This window comes from Patiria miniata, unplaced genomic scaffold (genome assembly GCF_015706575.1).
Source record: "Patiria miniata isolate m_02_andy unplaced genomic scaffold, ASM1570657v1 HiC_scaffold_7, whole genome shotgun sequence".
In the NCBI taxonomy this organism is placed as follows: Eukaryota; Metazoa; Echinodermata; class Asteroidea; order Valvatida; family Asterinidae; genus Patiria; species Patiria miniata.
Genome location: NW_024037074.1, coordinates 45142242 through 45164225, shown reverse-complemented (window position 1 = coordinate 45164225; position 21984 = coordinate 45142242). Strand labels below are relative to the sequence as shown.

The window sequence follows — 21984 nt, the reverse complement described above, 5'->3', positions numbered from 1 at the left end:
TGTAATATTTATTTACTTTGAAAACTTTATTTTTTCCCTTGTGAAAAAAAAAAATCAACGAAAATGCTGCTTATTATCGTCCCCGGCGCGCGCTAAAGTCCTTTTCGTGCTCTGTGTGAATTCTTTATGGTGCGACCCGACTTGACCGTGAGGTCAGTGAACCCGTCAAGGCGAGACGGTCTGGTACCTAATTGTCAGTGTGTAATATGCGCGGAAGATCATTTTTCGTCTGGTACCAAAACAGCTGGAACGCAGGCTGGGCGAGCGGGAGAGTGGTGGCAAGATTTCTACTTTTTCAATTTTGAGCAGTTTTGTTCATAACTAGCAAACGAACGTGATGGTGATGAGGTAAAATGGTGTACATACAGTGGTAAGTACGTGAGTAAAGTAGCCCAGGTTGGACGACGTCTCCATTGCATTAAGAGTACGAACTACGACTGACTATTTTTGGGGGGCCTTAATTGATATTGACTATTGTGCTCAACATTGGTGTACATGATACATTTCAAGTTGTTTTGCTTGAATGAAGTTTTTGTACGGTAGCTTACATGTTGTAATTCTTTAATTTATACAGGGTGTCCCCCAAAAATGTCCCTCTGGAGGATGTACAGAATTCTCGTAAATTATGGAGAAATTTCAATTTCAAATCCAGTTAGAATTGATGAGTCCAAATTCAACTCACTCCAAACATTTGTCTTTAAATCTTGTGTGAAGTTTTGCTGGATTCGGTTAAAAAAGCATAAGGCCTCAAAAAAGTCTGCTGTTTCTTGTGTACGTGTGGAGCTTTCCCCAAAAGTGGTGCGGCGACTTTTTGTTTTGTTTTCCCCCTACTTTTTTAAATTTAAGGCCATAATTAAGGCTTGAGACTTACATACATACTTACGATCTCGACCGACACAAACATACTTCAGGAAATTTGGATAGTCAAGACAAAAATCTGAGAAAGAGGGAGTAATTACGTTATAACTTCGACCTTACAGCGACATCAACATCGTGCATGCATTTGTAAGCTGCCAGGCTGGTCATTAGTCTGCTCCCTTACATATTGTGCCAATTAAAAAGCGTTTACAGGTTCCAGGTACACAACCATCACTCCCTCAGTCTGGCTTCAAGATGCACAGTTACAAAATTACGACACCGTCTGCAAATGTGCCCGACTACATTTGTAGATTTATTGCCCCCCAAAAAAGGAGTCCAGAGAAACCACATTAAGCGTATACATGTACTCGATCGTAAACCCCATCTAAAGCACATTAAACTTGTGCAGCAGCAGGATTCCAGTCAAACCAGTGAGTTTGGCAGATTTTGAGACATCATCTAATATTGAAAAAAAAAAAAACCTTTTTAATTTTGCTGAAGCGCACGGCTACGGCAACGCGGGAGCAGACCAGAAACCATAGACTTTTTTTTGGCCTTGCCCTTAGCATCTACATTGTATTTTGGGAGGTTATGAATGGCTATATTTGTCCAATACTAACATCCTTTTCAAGCATGCCCTACTTTAATGATGATAATCATTATGACAACAGTCCTTAAATAAGGGAATAAATGTGTGCTCCGGAGGTTTTTATCACTCGTTTAATACCGCTTAGAGTCTGGGTGCTGATAATTACCCGAGCCGGAGGCGAGGGTAATTATCAGCACCCAGACTCTAAGCGGTATTAAACGAGTGATAAATACCGACCGAGCACATATTTATTCCCATTCATAAATACCTTATCCGTAAAAAAATTTCAAATAATTCGTTCAAAAAATCCCGATTTTGTTCAACAAGTTCACTTCATACTTTTTGAAACATCCCTCTAGCAAAATAATGGAGTGTTCAGCTGGCGAGTAAGATGTAAACAACCCTTTTATGGAGATTGACGCGCGCGTAACATGTTCTGCGCGATGTCACGCAGAACGCACCTGGGGCGTTGCGTTTTGAATTTAAAACTGTAAACTTCTGACTCGCTTGTTGTGTTGCGCATGCCTACGTGAGGATTGTGAATGTTCAACCAATGAAACGGTAAGAGGCACTGGATTTTTAGGAGTCCACATTTTATTGTGACACTGGAAAAGTGTTTAAGACCAGCTAGCCATGTCTTTATCATCCGTTTAATACCGGCCACGTGACGGGCTCTCGACCAATAGGAATAGCTAAACTGTCTGAGGTATTTATGAATAGAATTTACGAGCTAGGATGACAAATAAATACTGTAGTATTATTCTAGCCAGCATTGTCACTTGATTCTTTAAACAGATAATCCTCTAATTGTGTACCTGAACAGCACTTTCATATCAACAATGATCAAGAATTAGGCTTTTTCTTTTGTCATTCATGTAGATAAATGGGCTTGTTAAATAGAGGACACACACGTTGCTTTTTGATAACTTCATCATTTATTAACTGCAATGTTTTATCTTGCAAATGTGAACACAAGGTTAATAATAATTTCCTCTGTGCCATTCACGCCATGTGTGGTCCCCGAAAAAAAAGTACTTGAAAGAGGACGACCTAATTTTGTATATATTTCTGTCCATGCTATTTTCGAGGTTCATCCAGAAATAAAAATAGGTTCTTTTTGTTTGTTTTTTGTTTTCAAAAATAAGTAGCTGATTTGTTTTTTTATTAACGGAATCCAATTTTGCATGAAACATCAAACGAACAAAAATATCTACATTTAAGTATCCCTCTGCACTTAAAATTTTGAATAAGTTACAGCCCAACAATACCGGTTTGTTGGTTCTTGCAAAGTGGACTGGTTCCTGCCATCTATCAGGATCGAATCAATAATGGAGAGACCCAAGAACCAGTCTACTTCATGTAATTGCATGATGAATTTGGTTGCACGGAGAATTAAGCCAAAATGAAACCTTTTTTATCAGATTGTTTCAGACTCCCAAAATTGAAAAAAGGTATTTCCTCATTAAAAATAAAACCCAACAAATTAAAATTAGTTGGAAGAAATAAAAATTAAATGTCTCATATTATACCAAATTTTCGAATATTCGATCATCAATTGAATATTCGAATAACTTTTTGCCGGTTTGAATCTTCAAAAAGAAAAAAACTATGCAGATGCGCACTTGTGGAGTCATTTTAATCATAAAGTTGCATTTTTATAGTCAGACGGTAACTATTTGATTGCATTCATCAGCAATAGTTTGTTATAATTCATTAACAATGAAGGCACAAGATTTCTACTCATATCTCTGTTGAACAAAGGCAAATGATTTATACATGTAGATTAGGTTAAAGGAAATAAACTGCAAGGTTATAAATGTACATACACCAGTACTGTAGGCCTATGATGGAGAAGTCATACATGTGTCTCATGGAGATAACTTTTCTTTTTTTTATTAGCGAACAATTAGTCTAGATTTGTCTTGGTTGAGAGAAGTCTTGTTGATGATTGATTCTAAGTTTGCCTTGTCGTACATAGTATTTTTTATCTTCTCAAAAACCTTACTTAATACAGGTTATACTCATTTTGGGCAATTCCACGGTTACTCACGTTACATTTTTGATGTACTTTTGAGTTTCCTTGGGCTGTAATTGCGTACCTTACTGAAAAGGTTTAGTAACTGTTATCACCATGGTTAATAGAGTATACCTACATGTAGACCTACCTAAGCACCAAGATGACATCCAGACAAATTTGTTATGTATGATAAACAAGACGCACAAAATCGGTAACTCACGTTATATTTTCTTAATACACAAGTCAATGAGGTCTCTGTCTGCAACTTATCCATTCTAATTCCTATAGGTCCATTTTGTTTATTGAGCAATTAAACGGCGTTTGTACATGCTTTCGTAGTATGGCTGTGCATCTTGAATGAATCGGCAGAGGTCTTGGTCATCTTGCTCTTGACTTTTGGATGAGCTGTCGCCCGTCTTTGCACGGAAGCAGGTACTCTCAAAAGCATTCTTGAAGTAACCCACGGTGCTGGAGTAGGCCCACAGAGACTTCGGCATGCTCCAGTTGGAAGGCAGATCTTTGATGGGATCCCAGTGAAGCAAGCTCTGGCTGAAGGGCAACCCTGTTGCTTCACACAACAGCTGTAGGGATTTGGCAGGCTGAGCCATCAGGTCTTCAGCATCAAGCACAACTGCTGTTTCATGTGGACGAGTTTTCGTGACAAACTCATACAGCTCGTCCATCATTTCAAACTGGTTTGGACCAAGCAAATGAGCTCTTTTCATTTCGGATGTCGCAAATCCATACACTTTGTTCAGGGATGGGATAGTCTTTGCAGGGTATCGGATCAAGAAGATGTGCGTGTAGCCGTGAGGAATAACGTCCATTCGACGGCCTAACATGTTAGGCATCTCTTTGCCAAGAATCAGAGATTTTCCTGGGTAGTCCTGCTCATACATGGCTTTCACTGACTGGAAGGTGACGTCTGGCTCCATGTTGACCAAGGACTTTTCTTGAGAGCTTTCATTGACAAGTGCATCAGGTACAGTGTTCCAGCCTGCAGCCATGTAGTACTCGAAGATGACCTGCGTGTCTGGAATCTGGGAGAGCGCTCTGACGAGAACGGTGGAAAGGGATCGTGTGACGGCCCAGATGAGGACCCTCTTTTGGTTGGGCTTGGCTTGCTCTGACATGATTGTTGGTTAAGTATTTCTGTCTTCAGTTGCTTGTAAAAACGCGAGACGGTTCCGCTGTGCTTCGACAAGCAAAGAATAAAAACGAGACAAGTCAAATCTACATGTAATAAAGCTTGTCTCAGATGGTGCTTAATTTTATTCAACTAATTCAAAATAAGGGGACAATGGTGTACTGTTTTAAAGGGTTCATGAAATGAATTCTACTATTGAACATTTTTTGTGCAACTTTCGACTCCTCTGAAATGTATGAAAAAAACCTTTGATATCCCTTTTTTTATGTTTATTGAAAAAAGTGCACTTCTTTAAACTTTTATACATTTTCCATACTTTTCCAGACAACTGAGGGCGCTGTTGCTGTGATGTCATTTCAGGAAGACACTGTTCAGTTTAGCAAAAGCACGCGCGCCATGGCACGCGTGCGGTTACCAGCAACAGCACGCGCGCCATGGCACGCGTGCTGTCTGGCGCCAGACGACGGCTGATTTACGTTAGTAATTCTGCATTTTCATTGGTCAATTCACAACGGGTAATGCATTATGCATGTCTACCAAATCGGTAGACAAATGTAAAGAAAAACATCAGCGTTCTCCACGAGATGGTAAAGGCCCTCGCGGCTTCGCCGCTCGTGCTAGTCTTTTTACGTGTCAGCATCCGGGGTGCGTCACGTGTCCGGGTAAGCGCGTGGGACTTGACTAAAGGCTATTGCCGTCAGGGCTTCGGGCTTTGTGCTCACAGTAGCATGATTACTTCTGATCAAGCTGCATCGCCAAATTCTCACTCTCAGCTCTTACTCAAAGTTGGCAGCCCTGCCTATATGTACCACTTTGAAATAAGCACAACACTGTGACACAGTAGAATCAGAAATGAAACAAAAAATGCTTACCTTGGGACTGTTGAGATGGCAGCAATTTTAATACAGGTTCTAACTTGTGTCTCAGACTGTATGTGTGTCTTGCATGTTAGCTTTTCCAATTTATAGGCTATGGTTTCAGATATTTCCAAGTACCGCCCAGTACAGTGTTCATGACAATGTACAGTACAGTTTATATAGATCCATATATGATCACACTGATTATAGCATACAATGTACGTCAGTCACAAGAAGGCTGTAACCTGTAACCTTTGAAATCCAGCTGGCAACCCACCACGCCCACAGTGTCAGTTTTGTTGTACCGATACTAGTTTACTCATTATTGTTCATTAATGAATCCGTAAAACTAGAGTGCTGGGGCAGTGTAGGACATGTATTAAAGGGAATGTACATCATTGGGTTTTGCTGTAATTTTCAGAAATGAATTATTTGAGGGGTTAGTATAATAGATCAAATATTGTTACACTGACATGTTTGCAGTTTTGTGTTCGGAAATGCTGAAAAAAACAAGAAAAACAAGAATGTTCAAGTACTCTGGTTCCCTGACTCCACTAAAGATAATGGATCAATTTATAGTTGCCAGAAAATTGTAAGGGAAGGGAACCAGTGTAGCTGGCCTGCACCCGTTCATGAACATGTAACCAATAGCAAACACAATTTGGACTGAAAAAAAAGGTACATTTGGAGCAGAAGTTGAAAAATAGTTAGGTTTTTCCAACGGTGGTCGGCCGACCACCGTTGGAAATGTATACAAAAATACAGTTTTCTTGAAAATGACTTCACACCAGGTACCATAATTTTACAGGATGCTTTAGACTGTCATTTACCAACATCCTAGTAAGGTATTTCGTAAAAACTTTTTAGTAGTTTTGTTTTTCGATGTTTGCAAATGTATCCGTAAAACTAGCTGGGGCAGTTTAGGACATTAATTACAGGGAGTATTAATAGGCAGGGCAGTTTGGGGCGGTACAGACCTAGCTTTGTTTTTGTGATGTTTGCAAATCTTGTAATTCTCTTTAAACATAGGACGTGTACAATACCTCATTTTTTTTAACCCCCCCCCCAAAAAAAAATAAGCAAAGGCAAAAAAAACTTGTTTATTATATTTATTTATCTGTTTTTTGTTTGTTGGGGGGGGGGGGAGGAGTAGTTGGAGAATTGACGGCATGTATATTGCTGTGAATTGTTAGTGCCTCATTCCTGAAATTTAATTTAATGAAGAGCTAATCAGATATGAGACGGATTACACAAATAAAACGGAGGGCATAGCGGGGGGGGGGGGGGGGGGGGGGGGGGGGGGGGTTAGAGAGGGGTCGGGTGTATTACAGTTGAAGGTCCAAACAGCAAATAATTGTATGGTTGCATATCGTACACATTTATTTTTGCAGTCATTCATCAGAAGCTGAAAATCAGTTGCAATGTACATGTACCTGTACACTGAGACAAATGACATTAATACTACATTTACTATGGCTTCTATTGAAATTGCACATTGAAGGTGGCACTTGGTTTGTGATCAACTTCTGTTAATTTGGATTGAACACTCTTTAAAAACAGTAGGAAAGTGAAACTTTAAGAAATTTAATTTATACATTATTTCTTTTAAATGGCACTTGTTGGATCTTTGTAAATTACATATATTTTATTTACATGTAATTGCTGAATGGAGCACTTAGAGTGTACTTATGTATAAATTGTATAAAGATTTAATTTTGGGAATACATGCAATGACACTTATAAAGCGCATTGCCAAGGGATCGATGCAGAGCCCTAATTATAATTCCCCCTGTTCATCAGGCCACGAGACCCTTTTTCTGCAGCAGCTCAGTCAGCACATCTGGTCTGTAACCCTCACAGGTACCCATTGATACTCCTGGGTGGAGAGAGGCAATTGTAGTAATGTGTCTTGCCCGTGAACACAATCACCATGTTGTCCATCAGGGTTTAATTAACCTGTGTATCATAGCACATTGGTCAAACACTGTAAACTAATGATTTTCTCTTTAGAAAAACAGATTTGAGTATCCATACAAACTAACACCTGTTCTGCATCACACACCTGTGGTAAAATGAGTTAAATACATGTAATTTCCCCTCTCTCATGTCACTCAAAAAGTTATATACAATGCATGTGTAATTTGACCCCCAAATAACTCCTGCCCCCCCCCCCCCCGATTCCGCCTGTGCACTCAAACAGTTGAACATAATTGATAGCAAATCTACATTTAGTGCTTTGAACTGTGGCAGATTTTGTCTGTGGAAGGAGATACTGGCTCTAAGAACTTGTGTGCAAGTGCAATTTACACGTACACGTGTTCATGTACGTAGACTACATAAAATTAGCAGGCCTTCAGTTGCTAAGAGGATGGAAGTTGAATGACACTTGTTCCCCATGATTGCTTCCTACATGTCCCTAAGCTCTGGTGGGGGGACAGATGGGGGGGCAGGGTGGGTAGCGCCACCACTGTTGGGACGTACATATCTCATTCCCTTCGTGGACAGAAGCTTTAAAATAAAAGTAAACAATGCTTATTTAACATTTTTTGAATTGACTACCACAGTTTTGTTGATTGGTTCAATGTTTGAGCTTTACCATGTTTACTGTCCACCAACTTCAGGGCTGCCAACTTTGAGTAAGAACAGTGAGAATTTGGTGATGGAGCAAAGCGAGTACGAAGCCCCAAAGGCCTGGGCAAGCGGGCCCCAAAAAATATTGGATCCTAGACACTCTGAAGTGCTATCCTGAGGCAATTTCTGACCGCTTTAACCAATTTTAATCAAGACTATCCTTTAAACATCATTTTAGAGTTTGGAGTCAATCGGCTAATCTGAGCTATAGTTTCTTCATTATTTTTTTTTGTATCTTATTTATTTTTTTAGCGTGGTCATAAGAGTGTGAGAATAACCTGAAATGTGCGTGTCTCACGCTCAGTGTGTGAGAGTTGGCAGGCCAGCATCTTTAAGTGTCCAAATTTCAGCCCATTTTACTGAACAGTCAAACGGCGTTTGTACAAGTGTTTGTAATAAGGCATAGCATCCTGAATTAGTTCACAGAGTTCTGGATCAACTTGCTCTATCCTTTTGGCCGAGCTATTGTCCTTCTTTGCACGGAAGCAGGTACTCTCAAAAGCATTCTTGAAGTAACCCATGGCGCTGGAGTAGGCCCACAGAGACTTCGGCATGCTCCAGTTGGAAGGGAGATCTTTGATGGGATCCCAGTGAAGCAAGCTCTGGCTGAAGGGCAACCCTGTTGCTTCACACAACAGCTGTAGGGATTTGGCAGGCTGAGCCATCAGGTCTTCAGCATCAACCACAACTGCTGTTTCATGTGGACGAGTTTTCGTGACAAACTCGTACACCTCGTCCATCATTTCAAACTGGTTTGGACCAAGCAAAGCTCTTTTCATTTCGGGTGTCGCAAATCCAAAGATTTTGTTCAAAGAGGGGATAGTCTTTGCAGGGTTACGGATCAAGAAGATGTGCGTGTAGCCGTGAGGAATAGCATTCATTCTACGGCCTAGGTAGTACGGCATCTCTTTGCCAAGAATCAGAGATTTTCCTGGGTAGTCCTGCTCATACATGGCTTTTACTGACTGGAAGGTGACGTCCGGCTCCATGCTGACCAAAGAATTATCTTGAGAGCTTTCATTGACTAGTACATCTGGTGCTGTGTTCCAGCCTGCTGCTACGTAGTACTCGAAGATGACCTGAATGTCTTGAATCTGGGAGAGCGATCTGACGAGAACGGTGGAAAGGGATCGCGTGACGGCCCAGATGAGGACCCTCTTTTGGGTGGGTGTGGGTAGCTCTGACATGATTCTTGGTAACTATGGCTGCCTTCTGTTCCTTCTTGCCAAATATGAGATTGTGAGAACCGCTGCTGAAGTGTCAGGATAACACCTGAAGGAGGAACAAGAGTACATGTACATGTACATGGTTAGAAGTTTAGAAGTTGTGATGTCATTCAGAGCAGAAATTTGGCCACAGCTGTTATTGGAAACGAGAGATAATGTGGTCAAATGGTCAAGGAGACAAGAAATCCACGGATGGTGTCAAGTGGTCAGGGAAAAAAGAGTATACATGTACCGGTTCATGAATGATGTGGTCAAACTGGTAGCGAAACGAGAGGTACGTGGATGATAGTGCCAATTTGTCAGGGAAACAAGATATCGGCCTACATGGTCAATGGTCCGGAAACGACAAATACATGGATGATGTGGTCAGTTGGTCAGGGAAACAAGAGATACATTGATGATGTCAAGTGGTCAAGGAAACACAAGATGCATGAATGATGTCAAATTGTCAGAATAATAGAAATACATGGATGATGTGGTCAGTTGGTCAGGGAAACAAAAGATGGATGATGTCATTTGGCACATTGCTACACACGCATGCTCCGAGTGGCTCTCAATGTATCCTGGGAGGACCACGTAACCAATGACGACCTATATGGCAACCTCCCTAGGATTGGAGACAAAATCGCAGCCCGTTGGATGCAGTTAGCAGGCCACTGTTACCGGCACCCGGAGCTGAAGGCACACAAAGTCATTCTCTGGAAACCAACCCGCGGACACAGGAGACGAGGAAGATCGAAAATGTCTTACTTGGGGTGCTGCAAAAGGACATCGGTGTATCAACAGACGAACTGGCCACCCTCATGCAAGACCGAATTACTTGGAAAAGGCATACTCGAGCCCGCCTGTGGGCGACCGAGTTAGTGAGTGATATTGGAGGATGTGGTGAGTTAAACCAGAGATGATGTGATGTGTTCAGGAAAACCAGAGTATACATAGATGATGTTGTCAAATGGTCAGGGAAGCAAGATACATGTACATGGATTATGTGGTTGAAAACGTCAAATGGTCAAGGGAAGAAGAGATTAATGGATGAGTTGGTCAAATGGTCAGGGACTGGGTCCGGAGTTATGTTCTTGCAGTGGCTTGACACAACCTGACAAATGGAAAACAAAATAAATCTAGGGGCATGATCCTCAGACAAACTCTTCTTTAAAAGATGAAAGAAAAATTCTTACTTCTTTAATTGTATCGAGATGACAGGTTTGTTGGAAAGATGGTTTTCTCCCAAAAACTAACCACTGGAATATACCGGTATGGTTAGATGAGTCTCAAATCAGATGTTTGCTGCTGACTCTCAAACTTGCTGAACGTCAAACTTGCTGTTCTTCTGAAGAGTATATGCGTTCATAATGAGTGTCCATCCCTATTTATATGTTATTGAATATCAGATGGTCACTGATTTTTGCCCTGATAATTTTGTTTATATTTAAAATGGCATAAGCAGGCACCTATAAATGCATTTTGGCCCATGTGATTGGCTGTATGATTTTCTTTTTCCTTTGTGTCTGTGTGGTCCGATATGAGACAGGCCAGCTCGGCCATGCCATTTCCCCATTTGGATACCATCAGATTTGTTATCTGTGAACTCTAAGTTTGTTTGAACTTGAACGACTCATCAGACAGCACCGCAATCTTGTTTATTCTGATTTTTTCTGAAACTGCCAACTGTGTCAACATTACTCATAGCCTATCTGTAGATCCCCCCCCCCCCCCAAATTGGCAAACAAACCCTATGAACACTACTGGCTGTGCACCATGCCACTCAAAGTCCATGCTAGAGGAATGGAAGGCAACTCATGATCTGTCGCTCCTCAAAAGTCGTCTCAAGTTTGTACTAGAGTTTCCACTTATAAATAAACTCTACCGGTACATTAACTGCCACCTTTGCAGAATTTTTGGTAAGATTCTGTGGATGACTCTAGCTTTTTTGCCCTTTTTCTTTGCGAGTTTGGAATAATCCAAGGTGCATTTAATTGTACCGTATCTATGCACAGGATCGGTTCAAACCAGAAAGGGGACATTTCCCTTCTCAACAATATTTCTAAAGTTATAAATTTCCCCCCAGAATTGGCTTTTTTCTAACTGGCATTGATGCCATAACTTATGGACTATTTTATTGACATGCAAACGGCAAAACCAAAACCAAACTGGTAGTCATAGAAATGGTCAGAGTCTGTCAAAAAGGGGATGGTGACCCAATACCCGGTACCTGTGTATGATGTATAGTGCATTTTGTAGTTACATTAGATGAAACACTACGAAAAGATGAAACACTTTCGATCGCTGGCTGTGCTTCGTGGTCATAGGGTATATGGCTGACTGCTAAAGGCACCTTTACATGTCTTTGGTTGACTACGTTGTAGTCGCGTCCTGCGCAATTCAGCTTCTCAGCTGGAGTAAGGATTATTAGCCTCCATTATAAAGCTGTATAGGGTCAGATCATTTGACGCCAAAGCACCATGTGACCATCTAGTTAATTTTTGTTGACCCGCCACCACTGCAGTAGGTAGAATTTTTCTCACATTAGTTCGCTTTCAGGAACATGTAATCTCCAGAAACCAAAACAATAATTTACCTAGAAGAAAAAAAAAACGTTCAAATGTATCTGCTCTAGAAAACCATCACATGTTCTCTCATGGAGTACACATGTACATGTACGTGTGCCAGCAGAAATCATAAAACTAATGAGGCAAAATTATTTCATCATGCAAAAGTTTGCATTGCCATGCAGCCCTCAATTAAACACCTGTACATGTAATAAATAGCAATGCGAAGCCAGAAGGCTAACAATTAAGGTGTACGGATTTACCGGTACATGTACAGTACCTGCAGGTAATTAAATGCCCACAAAGGGGCATATCATGCATGTACCCGTATCAAGAAATTCAATAAAAAAAGAAAGATTATTGCAATATACCGGTAGCCTATCCACAAGGAGTCTTCACCATTGTGCACATTCAGTATATGTTTCACATCAGGTCCGCACCAGCCAGCTGGCACTTTTGGAGTTTAACAGCGCCCTGTGCTCATGAACTTTCTGATGAATCAAGGCCACAGTAAATTTGTCAGGTTGGTACCAAATAGGAACAACATCTGCCAGAATAGTATTGCCTTGTTTGGGTTTGCAACCTTGTTGATGTCATGCACAGGATCATCAACAACGGGTTGCTTAAGTTTGTGCTTTAGTCAGTCTGTCCTGCACAATCCAATTTGCAAATGTAAGTATTCTGCGCAAACAGTACTGAATGATAATGTTTTTTTGGTGCAAAAAGGAACCGCAAACTACTTTTCCTTCCCGCCTCGCTTTGGCTACATTGAATTGAATGGGAAATAATCAAGATAGCCACAACATGATATGGTCCTCTGCATGATCATCCAACAGGAGAAATTTTTTTGTCTACAAAAAAAAAACCACGTACATCTACATGTACATTGTTGCACAGTACTGTTGGTACCAGTATGTCAGTAAATTGCTTGGAGACGCCAGATTGGACAGTGGATTTAGTTTTCTTAAATAACCTGAAATGTCCAAACCAAACATCTCTTTTAGACAGCCTAGCTTAGGGGCCATTCAAAATTTTAAATGTTTTAAAATTTCGATCTTTTTTCCAAATTGTGGGTGGGTGGGTCAAGCTAAATAAGTGAAAATCGAAATTCACTTTCCATGGAAAAAGGATAAAAAACAAAGAAAGATAGATCTTTTGACTTGCCTGAACTACGCGCAAATGTTCCGATATCGCGATGCGTGTTTCTTTTCCAACTTCGTCCCCTGTATGTACTGTCAGTGGCGTAGCCAGGATTTTTTCAGTGGGGGGGGGGGGGGGGGGGGGGGGGGGGGGGAGGGGGGGGGGGCTGGAACATTTCATGGGGGGGGGGCGTCATGTAGATCAATGATAATTTTTTTAGAAACTCAAAATCTCAGTGGGGGAGGGACGGGGGGGGGGGGGGGGGGGTGACAAGGTTTCATGGGGGGGGGGCTGTCGCCCCCACACGCCCCCCCCCCATGGGTACGCCACTGCGGGTCATACAGTTAAAGTTTATGTAAACTTGTATGAAAAGTCAAAGAAAAGTAACTCCCATGATCTATTTGACACCAAGTTTGTGTTAACATGCCGATAACGCCCTAAAAAATTATCCAGACAAATATGTTTATTTTGTAACATTTTATGTTCGTCTGTCGGTCTACTTTGTTTACTTTTAGGTACCTTCAATGGTACTGTGTTTAATTAACCTGTTCATTTGTTTAATTAAACTAATAACGCACATATAGTTGGCAAATATGGCACTAACAAGTTTGAGGTCGGCAATTTCGTCTTTAAAAATCTGGGTACGTCGGGTTACCGTTCACACAATTGTCCTGGAAACAACAGTACCAAAGTACAGAAAGTCGTACGCAAGAGCTCCCCAGCAAGTATCGCTGATGCCATTATGATTCCAAAATTTCTCACTGTGTCACACAGTGAAATATCTAAACAGCGTCGTTGTATTGTAAATGTTGTATTATTCTTGCACACTTTTTGCAAGTCGACATAGATATCCTTGAACCACTGCCCCTGCTTTGCACAGCAAGTGCACATGAATGAACGATTCGACTTTTAATCAAAGAAATTTCTATGTACAGTCACCAGACTCTATTCAGTAAAGTCCCCGTCAAAACGAAAGTAAACAATCCACGTGCATAACGCACGGCTACACCATTGTACAGTGTGGCAGGGACACCAACAAGTAACACAACAACTAAACATGTTTTAAAAAATTGATAAATATTCTGATTGAATTTCGTTAAAAGAACTAGACACACATGTACATGGTGTTCGAGTACATGTACATGCAAGTGCATGTACATGTACATGTTCAGTTTTTTATTAATCGAAATTAGGGGTGGGTGGGTGGGTCAAAATAATTTGGAAAAAAAGTCGAAATTTTAAAACATTGAAAATTCTGAATGGCCCCTTAGTGTTAATTTAAGTTGTTGTTTTTGCAGGTGCAAAGAAAGAATGTGCCATTACATTTCAAAACTGCTGCGTCTTGAAGATTCAGGAAAATTCTCAGCAAAGGAAGGGGGAAAAAAAGGCTAGGGAGGTTGGTAAATTCGAGCAATCAAAGTCAGAATGTTGCCTTTGTATTTTCCTGTGTGTTCTGGTCGTAGGCGTTGAATGCTGAGGACTTTGATATGGGGTGACCGCTGATTAAAGTTGTGTGCGTCATTGCGGTGACCTAAATTGTGTTCTTTCAAAGTCGCAAGGATTCCCTTTCAGTCTGCCTGTTGGTCTGGCCGGGCCATCAGGGTGTTTTTTAATGGCTTCATAAATTAATAGGGCAAGCTACTTATCACAAGTCAGTCTTTCGCAAGACAGTATGCGATAAGCTAAAGCAATAAGCTCATATAATTACTTCCATACATACACATTTGCAGCATTTATCAAAAAAACAAATTGTAAGATCCTGTTTAGTAGTGTTTGCTCTGCCGCCTAATTTACACAGCTTTTGATAAATATTCAAGTGTTGCTGATGACGTATGTACAAAATGTACATGAACAGGGCGTTTCCCCCTAATTCCCTACTGCCTCTTTTGAGTACATGTATCTACATGTACATGTAATAGTTTTGTCCTAAATGACTGATATTGTGAAATACCAGGAAGTTCAAACAATTTCACATTTCTAGACCCCTTACAAAATTGAAAGAAAAATGTCATTTTGAACTGTTTTCGTTGAAGTGTCAACATGTCTTAAATTCTTTTCTGACAAACTGAAGTAGGGTTACTTGAGATAAATGGTTAAGGCCAAAAAAAAAGTCTCCGGTTTCTGGTATGCGTGCGTGTCGCCGTAGCAATGCCCGTCGGCAAAATGAAAAAAAAAAATTTCAATGAAAGATGATGTCTCAAAACCGCCAAACTCACTGGTGTGACTGGAATCCTGCTGCTGCACAATTTTAAACGTGTTTTTAGATTGGGTTATGGTAGAGAATAAGCTTTATGTGGCCTCTCTGGACTCCCATATATTTGTACTAAGTTTAGTCGGGCACCATTTGCAGTCATCAGCCGACATTTGAAGCAAAAAAATCAGGTAAAACAAAAAAAGCTGCGTCGCCGCACCACTGTTTGGGCAAGCTCCATACCAGAAACCGGAGACTTTTTTTTTGTTGGCCTAATCACACTTTGTAAACTTCAAACATATGTCAAAGAAACTCTGACTTTATATCTGCTGGGTTTCTTGGGATCTGTGCGCCATATTATTATTAGACAAGCCAATCCACCTGATTTTGTGCTCAATTCCCTGAAACCTCTGTGCTGCCAGAATAGTATTGCCTTGATCGGGTTTCCAACCTTGATATCAGGCACCCTCATCAACAACAGGTTGCTTAAGTTGGTGCTTTTATCAGTTCAGTTTTGCTGCCTTGCGCAATCCAATTTGCACATTTCAGTACTTTTTTAATTTGCACATTTCAGTATTTTCAGATCTGCACAAAAATAGTTGTTATTGCTGGGAGATGCCAGATTGGGTAATGTATTTCGTAACATAGTTTTTTTTTTAACCAGCCTGATATCTCCAAAACCAAACATCTCTGCTTCTATTAATTTAGTTCGGATTTTTACCAACCTACCCTGGTACATCATGCCTACATGTACATCTAGAATGTGCCTACATTTCAATTCTGCATTGTCTTGAAGATTCAGGAATTTTCAGCAAAAAAATGAAGGGCTACAGAGTTGGGTATTCAAACAATCAAAGTCAGGATCGATGTTGTCTAAATTATAGCTGCGTGTGTGTTCTGGTCGTAGGCGTTCAATGCCAAGGACGATGTGGGGCGACCGCTGATTAAAGATGTGTGCGTCATTGCGGTGACCTTGTTTTTTTTGTTCTTTCAAAGTCGCAAGGATTCCCTTTCAGTCTGCCTGTTGGTCCGGGCCAACAGCTTGGTGTTTTTTTGTATGGCTTCATATATTAATAGACAAGCTGATAACACCAGTCAGACTTTCACAAGATAGTAGTGATAGAGATCGGAGATTTTGTGATGTTGGTGGCAACAAACACACTGGTCCTTTGTCCATTGTTTGCATCATATTGGGCATGCGCGCTTTAGCTTAAAACATGACGTACATCTATGTCTAAAAGGACCGGTGTGTTTGTTGCCACCAACGTCTCAAGTCTCCCATTAGTGCCAATACATGTATTTATACAGTTTTTTTTTTTTTTAGAAAAGTGGACCCAGATAACTTTAATCAAAAACAAATTGTAAGGTCCTATTTGTGTTAATAATATGTGGTGCTTTATTCGTACTTATATCTGTAGCGCTTTATACCTACAAAGAGCTTCAACGTCTGCAGCCTAATTTACACATTTACCTAATTTGATGATTGTTTGAGTGCATTGTTGATGGCATGTATATAGCCTACCTGTGTACATGAACGAGGCGTTTCCAAAAATGTGGCAAATTTTAATTTTCCCCCCTAATTCCCTGTTGCCTTTTTGAATACATTAATAGTTTTATTGAAATGACTGATAAGTGAAATACCAGGGTGTTTAATCAATTTCATATTTCTGACCCCTTACAAAGTTGCCAGAGAAATGCCATTTGAAACAATTGCCCGATTTTTTTTAAGTGTCAACATTTATCAAGAATTCTTTTCTGACAAACTGAAGTAGGGTGAAGTGGAGATCAGTATTAATGGTTAACGTCAGGCCGGGATTATTTTGCCGAAAATTTCAATTTTCGCAAAAGGCAAGATTTTCCAGCCAACTTCTGATATTACATGTACATGCCAAACATAAATGGGTGTTTGGAGTACCGAAGTGTGACGTCATTTAGAACCAGAAAGTGTATAGTGCAAACGAATGAAGTACACGCGCGTGTTGGTTCACGGGCTGAATCACGCGCTAATGTCTTTCAAACGCATTTTGAGCGCGTGACTTTGGTACTCCATAAATGGGTATCTGGATATGGAGGTATGCACTAATCTCGAGCTGCTGCAAATACTGATCTCATATGACCTGATGAACAGGGGTAATAATTGTAAAGCGTTTTGAGGCCCTTGGTATAAAGTGCTATATTATAAGCACATTATGACTTTGAAACCTGCTTAGACTAATTTTTAACTTTTACGGATATCAAAACTGTCACTTCCATAGAATCTGAAAGAGAAAGATGGAGGAGAATGAGGACAACATTGAAGAAGCCGTGCCGCTGAGCAACATACCAACTGATGGCGCCTTCTCCTCATCAGGAAGCAAGAGAGGCTCACTGCGGGGGCCGTTTCTGGAGAGGGTCAAGCAGAACGATGTTGACGGCGTGAGAGCATTAGCCAGAGAGCACAGACTTGAGGACTCCAGCGCCTGTGACGAGCTGGGACGAACTGCCTTGATTGTGGCTATTGACGAGAGCAACTATGGTGAGTCAAACATTCTGAGGGTATTTCTGCAGCTTGTAGGTTTGAGGCTGTTGTGCAGGAGTAAGACACTTTGTTGTGTTTCTCACTATTTGCTTCTTGATTCCACTAAGGAGTGAAATGGGAATGTCTAGGGCAGAGATGGTGATTGATTTTAGCTGCTCTTAGACTTGAGGACAAGTCCTTAGACACTGTCATGTCCAACGAGGCCCCTAATATTTACAAGCACGGGGCTCGCTAGCACTGTGTATCATGTTTACATATCTGGTATAACGACTTGACTAACATGAATTCGGACGGTTATTTATTGATGCGCTCAACGAAATACATTTCCGTAGAGAGGGCCAATGATAATCTGTCTGTATCGCTGCAGAAGCATCCATTATGAGAGCTGGGATATAGTTTGCAGCAAAATGCTTCATCAATGCTTGCTGCTTCTTTTTTTTCCTCCCTCTTTTCTGAATGGTTTTCGTTGGAAAATTATACTCAGTGGTAAAATAGAAAATGTAATATCCAAATCTTGTTTTTGTTCACGACAGACATGATCAAGTGTCTCCTGGAGCTTCAGCATGATGCCGGGGATGCGCTGTATCACGCTGTCAGTGTACAGAACGCTGCTGCTGTAAAGGTGCTCTGCAAAAACCTCTCTGAGTCGGTAAGCTGTCAGTTTCTTCGTCGGAAGTACCGGTACATGCACTCAGAAATTTATCGGTACATGTATGGACATTTGAAAGACCATCAAGTAGAACCATTTGAATCATTTTTTGATCTAAAAATGTATTCAGTGTTGTCGAAAAATTAACATTTGGACAGTTTGAAGTTTTGACTCAGTTGGTACTTGATCTTTTCTGATCAACAGGAAAATGAAAGAGACCCTCATTTTTCTTCAGAGAAAATGCTATAAAATAGAAGAAGATGGTATAAAATTAATCTTGGATTGAACAAAACACACCTCCAAGATGACTGCTAAAAGGAACTTTATTTCAGAATGGCAAGTTATTACCAAAAGTAATATATTTGGCCTTGTTTCCTTTCAGTGCAAGTCACATGTCATCAACGGTTTCCCCTGCGGCCGTCATTACCCTGCAGTCATGACACCCCTGCTGCTCGCCGGCAAAAACAACAACTTTGAAATTATTGAGGTAGGTACTTGTATATCTTCTCATCCATACCATATGTACATGTACAGGTATTTGTAGGAAAACTTCACTCACTTGCATTGGACTATTAAAGGCAGGTACATTTAGGAACATTGGCTATTGCCTGGAAAAGCACCTACATATTTCATGAGAAAAACCATGCTAAAAGTAACTGGATTCTGTTGCTTACGCACGTAAAAATGTGTGCCTGTCGGCACCCTGGCTATTTTGAAATCACTTTTGATGTTACTTTTGAAAGATTTCATGAGGAATAATTTCACATGGGTACCCCGGTATTTGATGCTCGACCTATCTTCACTTTGAACGAGGTTTCTGTCATTAAATCAGCAGATACTTGTCTGGGTAATTGCAAATGATGCTGAATGTATGTGGCTTTAATTAACCCTTACTCTCTGAGGGTAGTTTACTGCATGTCAGCTGGTTATGCCAATGCCCTCCAGCTGCAGTTATTTGGCAGATAACAAGTCTTAACAGTGAAGGCTCCAATTGGCAGGAGTTGGAGGCCCTGGAGGGTGCCTGATACTGACCAGCTGGGGGCACTCACTTTGTTATCAGAGGACTCTCATTGTTCTCTGTGGCATGTATTGGAGTGCCTGTCCAGTTACCCTTGAAATGACATGGCAGATATTGGAGGGCCATGCAAAAAACATAGGAGATTTTCTTGAGGCACATATTGGCATGCGTTGGAGGGTCAAGTAGGGTAAGGGTTAACAAGATCACATTTTCCCTTCTACAACAGGTGCTACTCCATCACGGGGCCAAGCTGCCCGACCTAAACGACCTTGTGTACCGGGCCGAGAGTGACCCCTACCTAAAATTCCTGGCATTGGTCAACTGGTACGAGGCGGCCAGCAGCGAGGCCTACATTCTGCTGACCTCAGATGACCCCTTGGACACCATCTTTAAACTTGGCCAATCGCTGCAGGAGGCGGAAGAAACTTTGAAAGTGAGCCAGAGTGTCTATTCTTTTCTTTTCTCAGGAACTTTGCGGAACAGCCTTGTTTTGTGTTCTGATTATTATCATGTGTTTGTTTTGTTTTTGTTTGTTCTTCTATTCCAAACCCCATAGACTTTATACATTATTTTCTTGGTGGCACTTTGTTCCTTTCGAAAGTTTGTATCTTATCAAACTTACGAGATTCTGCGTGAAACACCGTGAATGTGCTAGAGTTTGATTTGCCGTTCCCGAACGCTTCGCATGCGTACAAGTCCGCAACCACCATTAATGCTACCGGTACTTCGTTAAAGATATGAAAGGTTTGCGGAACGTTATCATACACTTAACCGGTATGATGCTTATTATTAATAGTCTCCTGCCTCACAGATTTGTTATAAACACCTCCCGGATGGTTCCGTAATTCCCGAGAATACATGCGATCCGGTACAACGACGTTTTGTGTACTATTTGGTATCAGTTACTTTGTAAAAGAGTTGAAATAGGTCTGTCGGCTATGTTGAAAAAATGTACAATGTAAATGTGTCCTGAAGATAATGGAAGGAATAATTGATCAAGGACTGTTTGCCTTTTCTTTTGGATCATTTAATTTTTCCCCTTGGCCACTTCCCGTGAAATTCTAATCAGGTTCCACTCTTTAACGTCGAGTGTGAGCGGATCGAGAACAAGCTGGCAGACTTGAGTGTCAAGCTGCTGAGCCTTGCCAGGGACAACGGTGAGATCGGAGTGCTGCTACGCGGCGGAGAGGAAGGCTCAGCCGATCCCAGGGTGCCGCTAAGGATCAAACAGGCTATGGAAATCCACAGCTTTAAAAAGGTACGAGTAACTGTACATCGTAGAGCAAGCTCATTCAAGAACCATTGGTCCATTCGGCTGCTCGACTAGGGGAACAAACTTTGCCCAACTACCGGTATACTTTGAATAGTCTAAATGTACAGGTTCTATCAAAGTTGATTTATTTTTGATAAGGCCAAAAAAAAAAATAAGTCGGTCTCTGGTCAGCGCGCGCGTCGATTTTAATCATGCGCGTTGATCTTTTTTTTTCTCCAAAATATTCCGCAGTAGCTACAACAGAGCCCTCTATTTCCGCACCTCCTCAATTTTTTTTACCAAAGAGCACCAAGGAATGGGAAATTGTACCAAGGCAAATTATGGAGGACACCAATGTACATGAGGACACCCCACCTTCTCTGTACAATCCAAGCTTGAAGAAAAAAAAAAAAATGCAAAAAAAAAAAAAAAAAAAAGCCGCGTGGCCGCGTCAATTCCGGAACTTTGGTCTGACCAGAGACCGAATATTTATTTTTTGGGCCTAACCATAATTCTCACTTCAGCTCGCTTCATCTTCCACAATTTGCAATAATATGCAAAACCAGTGCCCTCGGACTCTGCGTTTTCTCCCCCTCCACAAAGGTTACATGTAAACAGTTCTTATTTCATCTTGAAACCATTTGCAGTTTGTATGCCATCCCAGTAGTCAAGCCTACATGATGCACCTGTGGGACATACCACGCCCCCATTGCCTGGCCAAGCACTCGTGGTTCTTCTACTCCTATCTCTTCAACATCATGGTGGTACTGCTGTACCCCATTCTGTGTGTGGCTTATATCCTGCTCCCATGGAAGACGGCCCATTTCATGAAAAGACCGTAAGTTAACCTAAAAGGTAGAGTATTTCATTTGCTGCTATCAAAAAAAGCCCTTTTCACACTAGAGCTTCTCAACCCGGGTTGAACTCAACCCTGGGCGAACCCAGTGCCGCGCCGAGTTGAGTTTTCGATTTTTCAACCCCGCGTTCAACCCCGCATCGTTTCACACTTGTTTCATGCAAATCAAGCTTATCATGCTCAATTACTACTGTTTCGAACCCTGGCAAGAATTTCAACCCGGGTTGGAAATCTCAACCCTGGCCTGGAGCAGGGTCGAGCTCAACCCGGGGTGAAATCAATCTCGGGGTTGACGCAGGGTTGACGCAGGGTTGAAAATCTTGGTACTTATTTCGATACACCCTGTACATTATAATAAGATTGAAATTGATGCACATGTTTCATTTGTGGCATTTTGATTTTGGAGTGTTGGCATTGAAGTTTAAGTCTGTTGAGTTGTCCCATTGCTAAAAACAGTGGACTGTGCTTAAAACCTGTAAGAAGAAT

At 41.2% G+C, this 21984-nt stretch overlaps 3 protein-coding genes across 3 annotated transcripts; 1 reads left to right on the top strand and 2 right to left on the bottom strand.

The window, feature by feature from the left end:
• The first annotated feature begins 220 nt into the window (after positions 1-220).
• LOC119745218 (transient receptor potential-gamma protein-like) lies at positions 221-21484 on the top strand. Its single transcript, XM_038221442.1, has 7 exons — positions 221-370; positions 17461-17720; positions 18257-18372; positions 18755-18859; positions 19617-19823; positions 20460-20648; positions 21290-21484. Exons 2-7 carry the CDS (start codon positions 17477-17479, stop codon positions 21482-21484), a joined length of 1056 nt encoding a protein of 351 aa, XP_038077370.1. The 5' UTR covers positions 221-370; positions 17461-17476.
• On the bottom strand, positions 3011-5806 carry LOC119744898. Its single transcript, XM_038221090.1, has 2 exons — positions 5484-5806; positions 3011-4654 (listed from the first exon to the last, which is right to left on the bottom strand). Exon 2 carries the CDS (start codon positions 4595-4597, stop codon positions 3764-3766), a length of 834 nt encoding a protein of 277 aa, XP_038077018.1. The 5' UTR covers positions 4598-4654; positions 5484-5806; the 3' UTR covers positions 3011-3763.
• Positions 7655-10685, bottom strand: LOC119744899. The gene is made up of 2 exons (XM_038221091.1): positions 10504-10685; positions 7655-9371 (listed from the first exon to the last, which is right to left on the bottom strand). The coding sequence occupies exon 2, from the start codon at positions 9284-9286 to the stop codon at positions 8456-8458; it is 831 nt and encodes a 276-aa protein (XP_038077019.1). The 5' UTR covers positions 9287-9371; positions 10504-10685; the 3' UTR covers positions 7655-8455.
• Positions 21485-21984: the final 500 nt, after the last annotated feature.

Bases quoted from the DNA above. Each gene is read 5' to 3' on its own strand.
- LOC119744898 (XM_038221090.1), bottom strand. From the start codon at position 4,597: ATGTCAGAGCAAGCCAAGCCCAACCAAAAGAGGGTCCTCATCTGGGCC.
- LOC119744899 (XM_038221091.1), bottom strand. From the start codon at position 9,286: ATGTCAGAGCTACCCACACCCACCCAAAAGAGGGTCCTCATCTGGGCC.
- LOC119745218 (XM_038221442.1), top strand. From the start codon at position 17,477: ATGGAGGAGAATGAGGACAACATTGAAGAAGCCGTGCCGCTGAGCAAC. The intron at 17,721-18,256 runs GTGAGTCAAACA...TGTTCACGACAG, and splicing joins TATTGACGAGAGCAACTATG to ACATGATCAAGTGTCTCCTG. The intron at 20,649-21,289 runs GTACGAGTAACT...AACCATTTGCAG, and splicing joins AAATCCACAGCTTTAAAAAG to TTTGTATGCCATCCCAGTAG.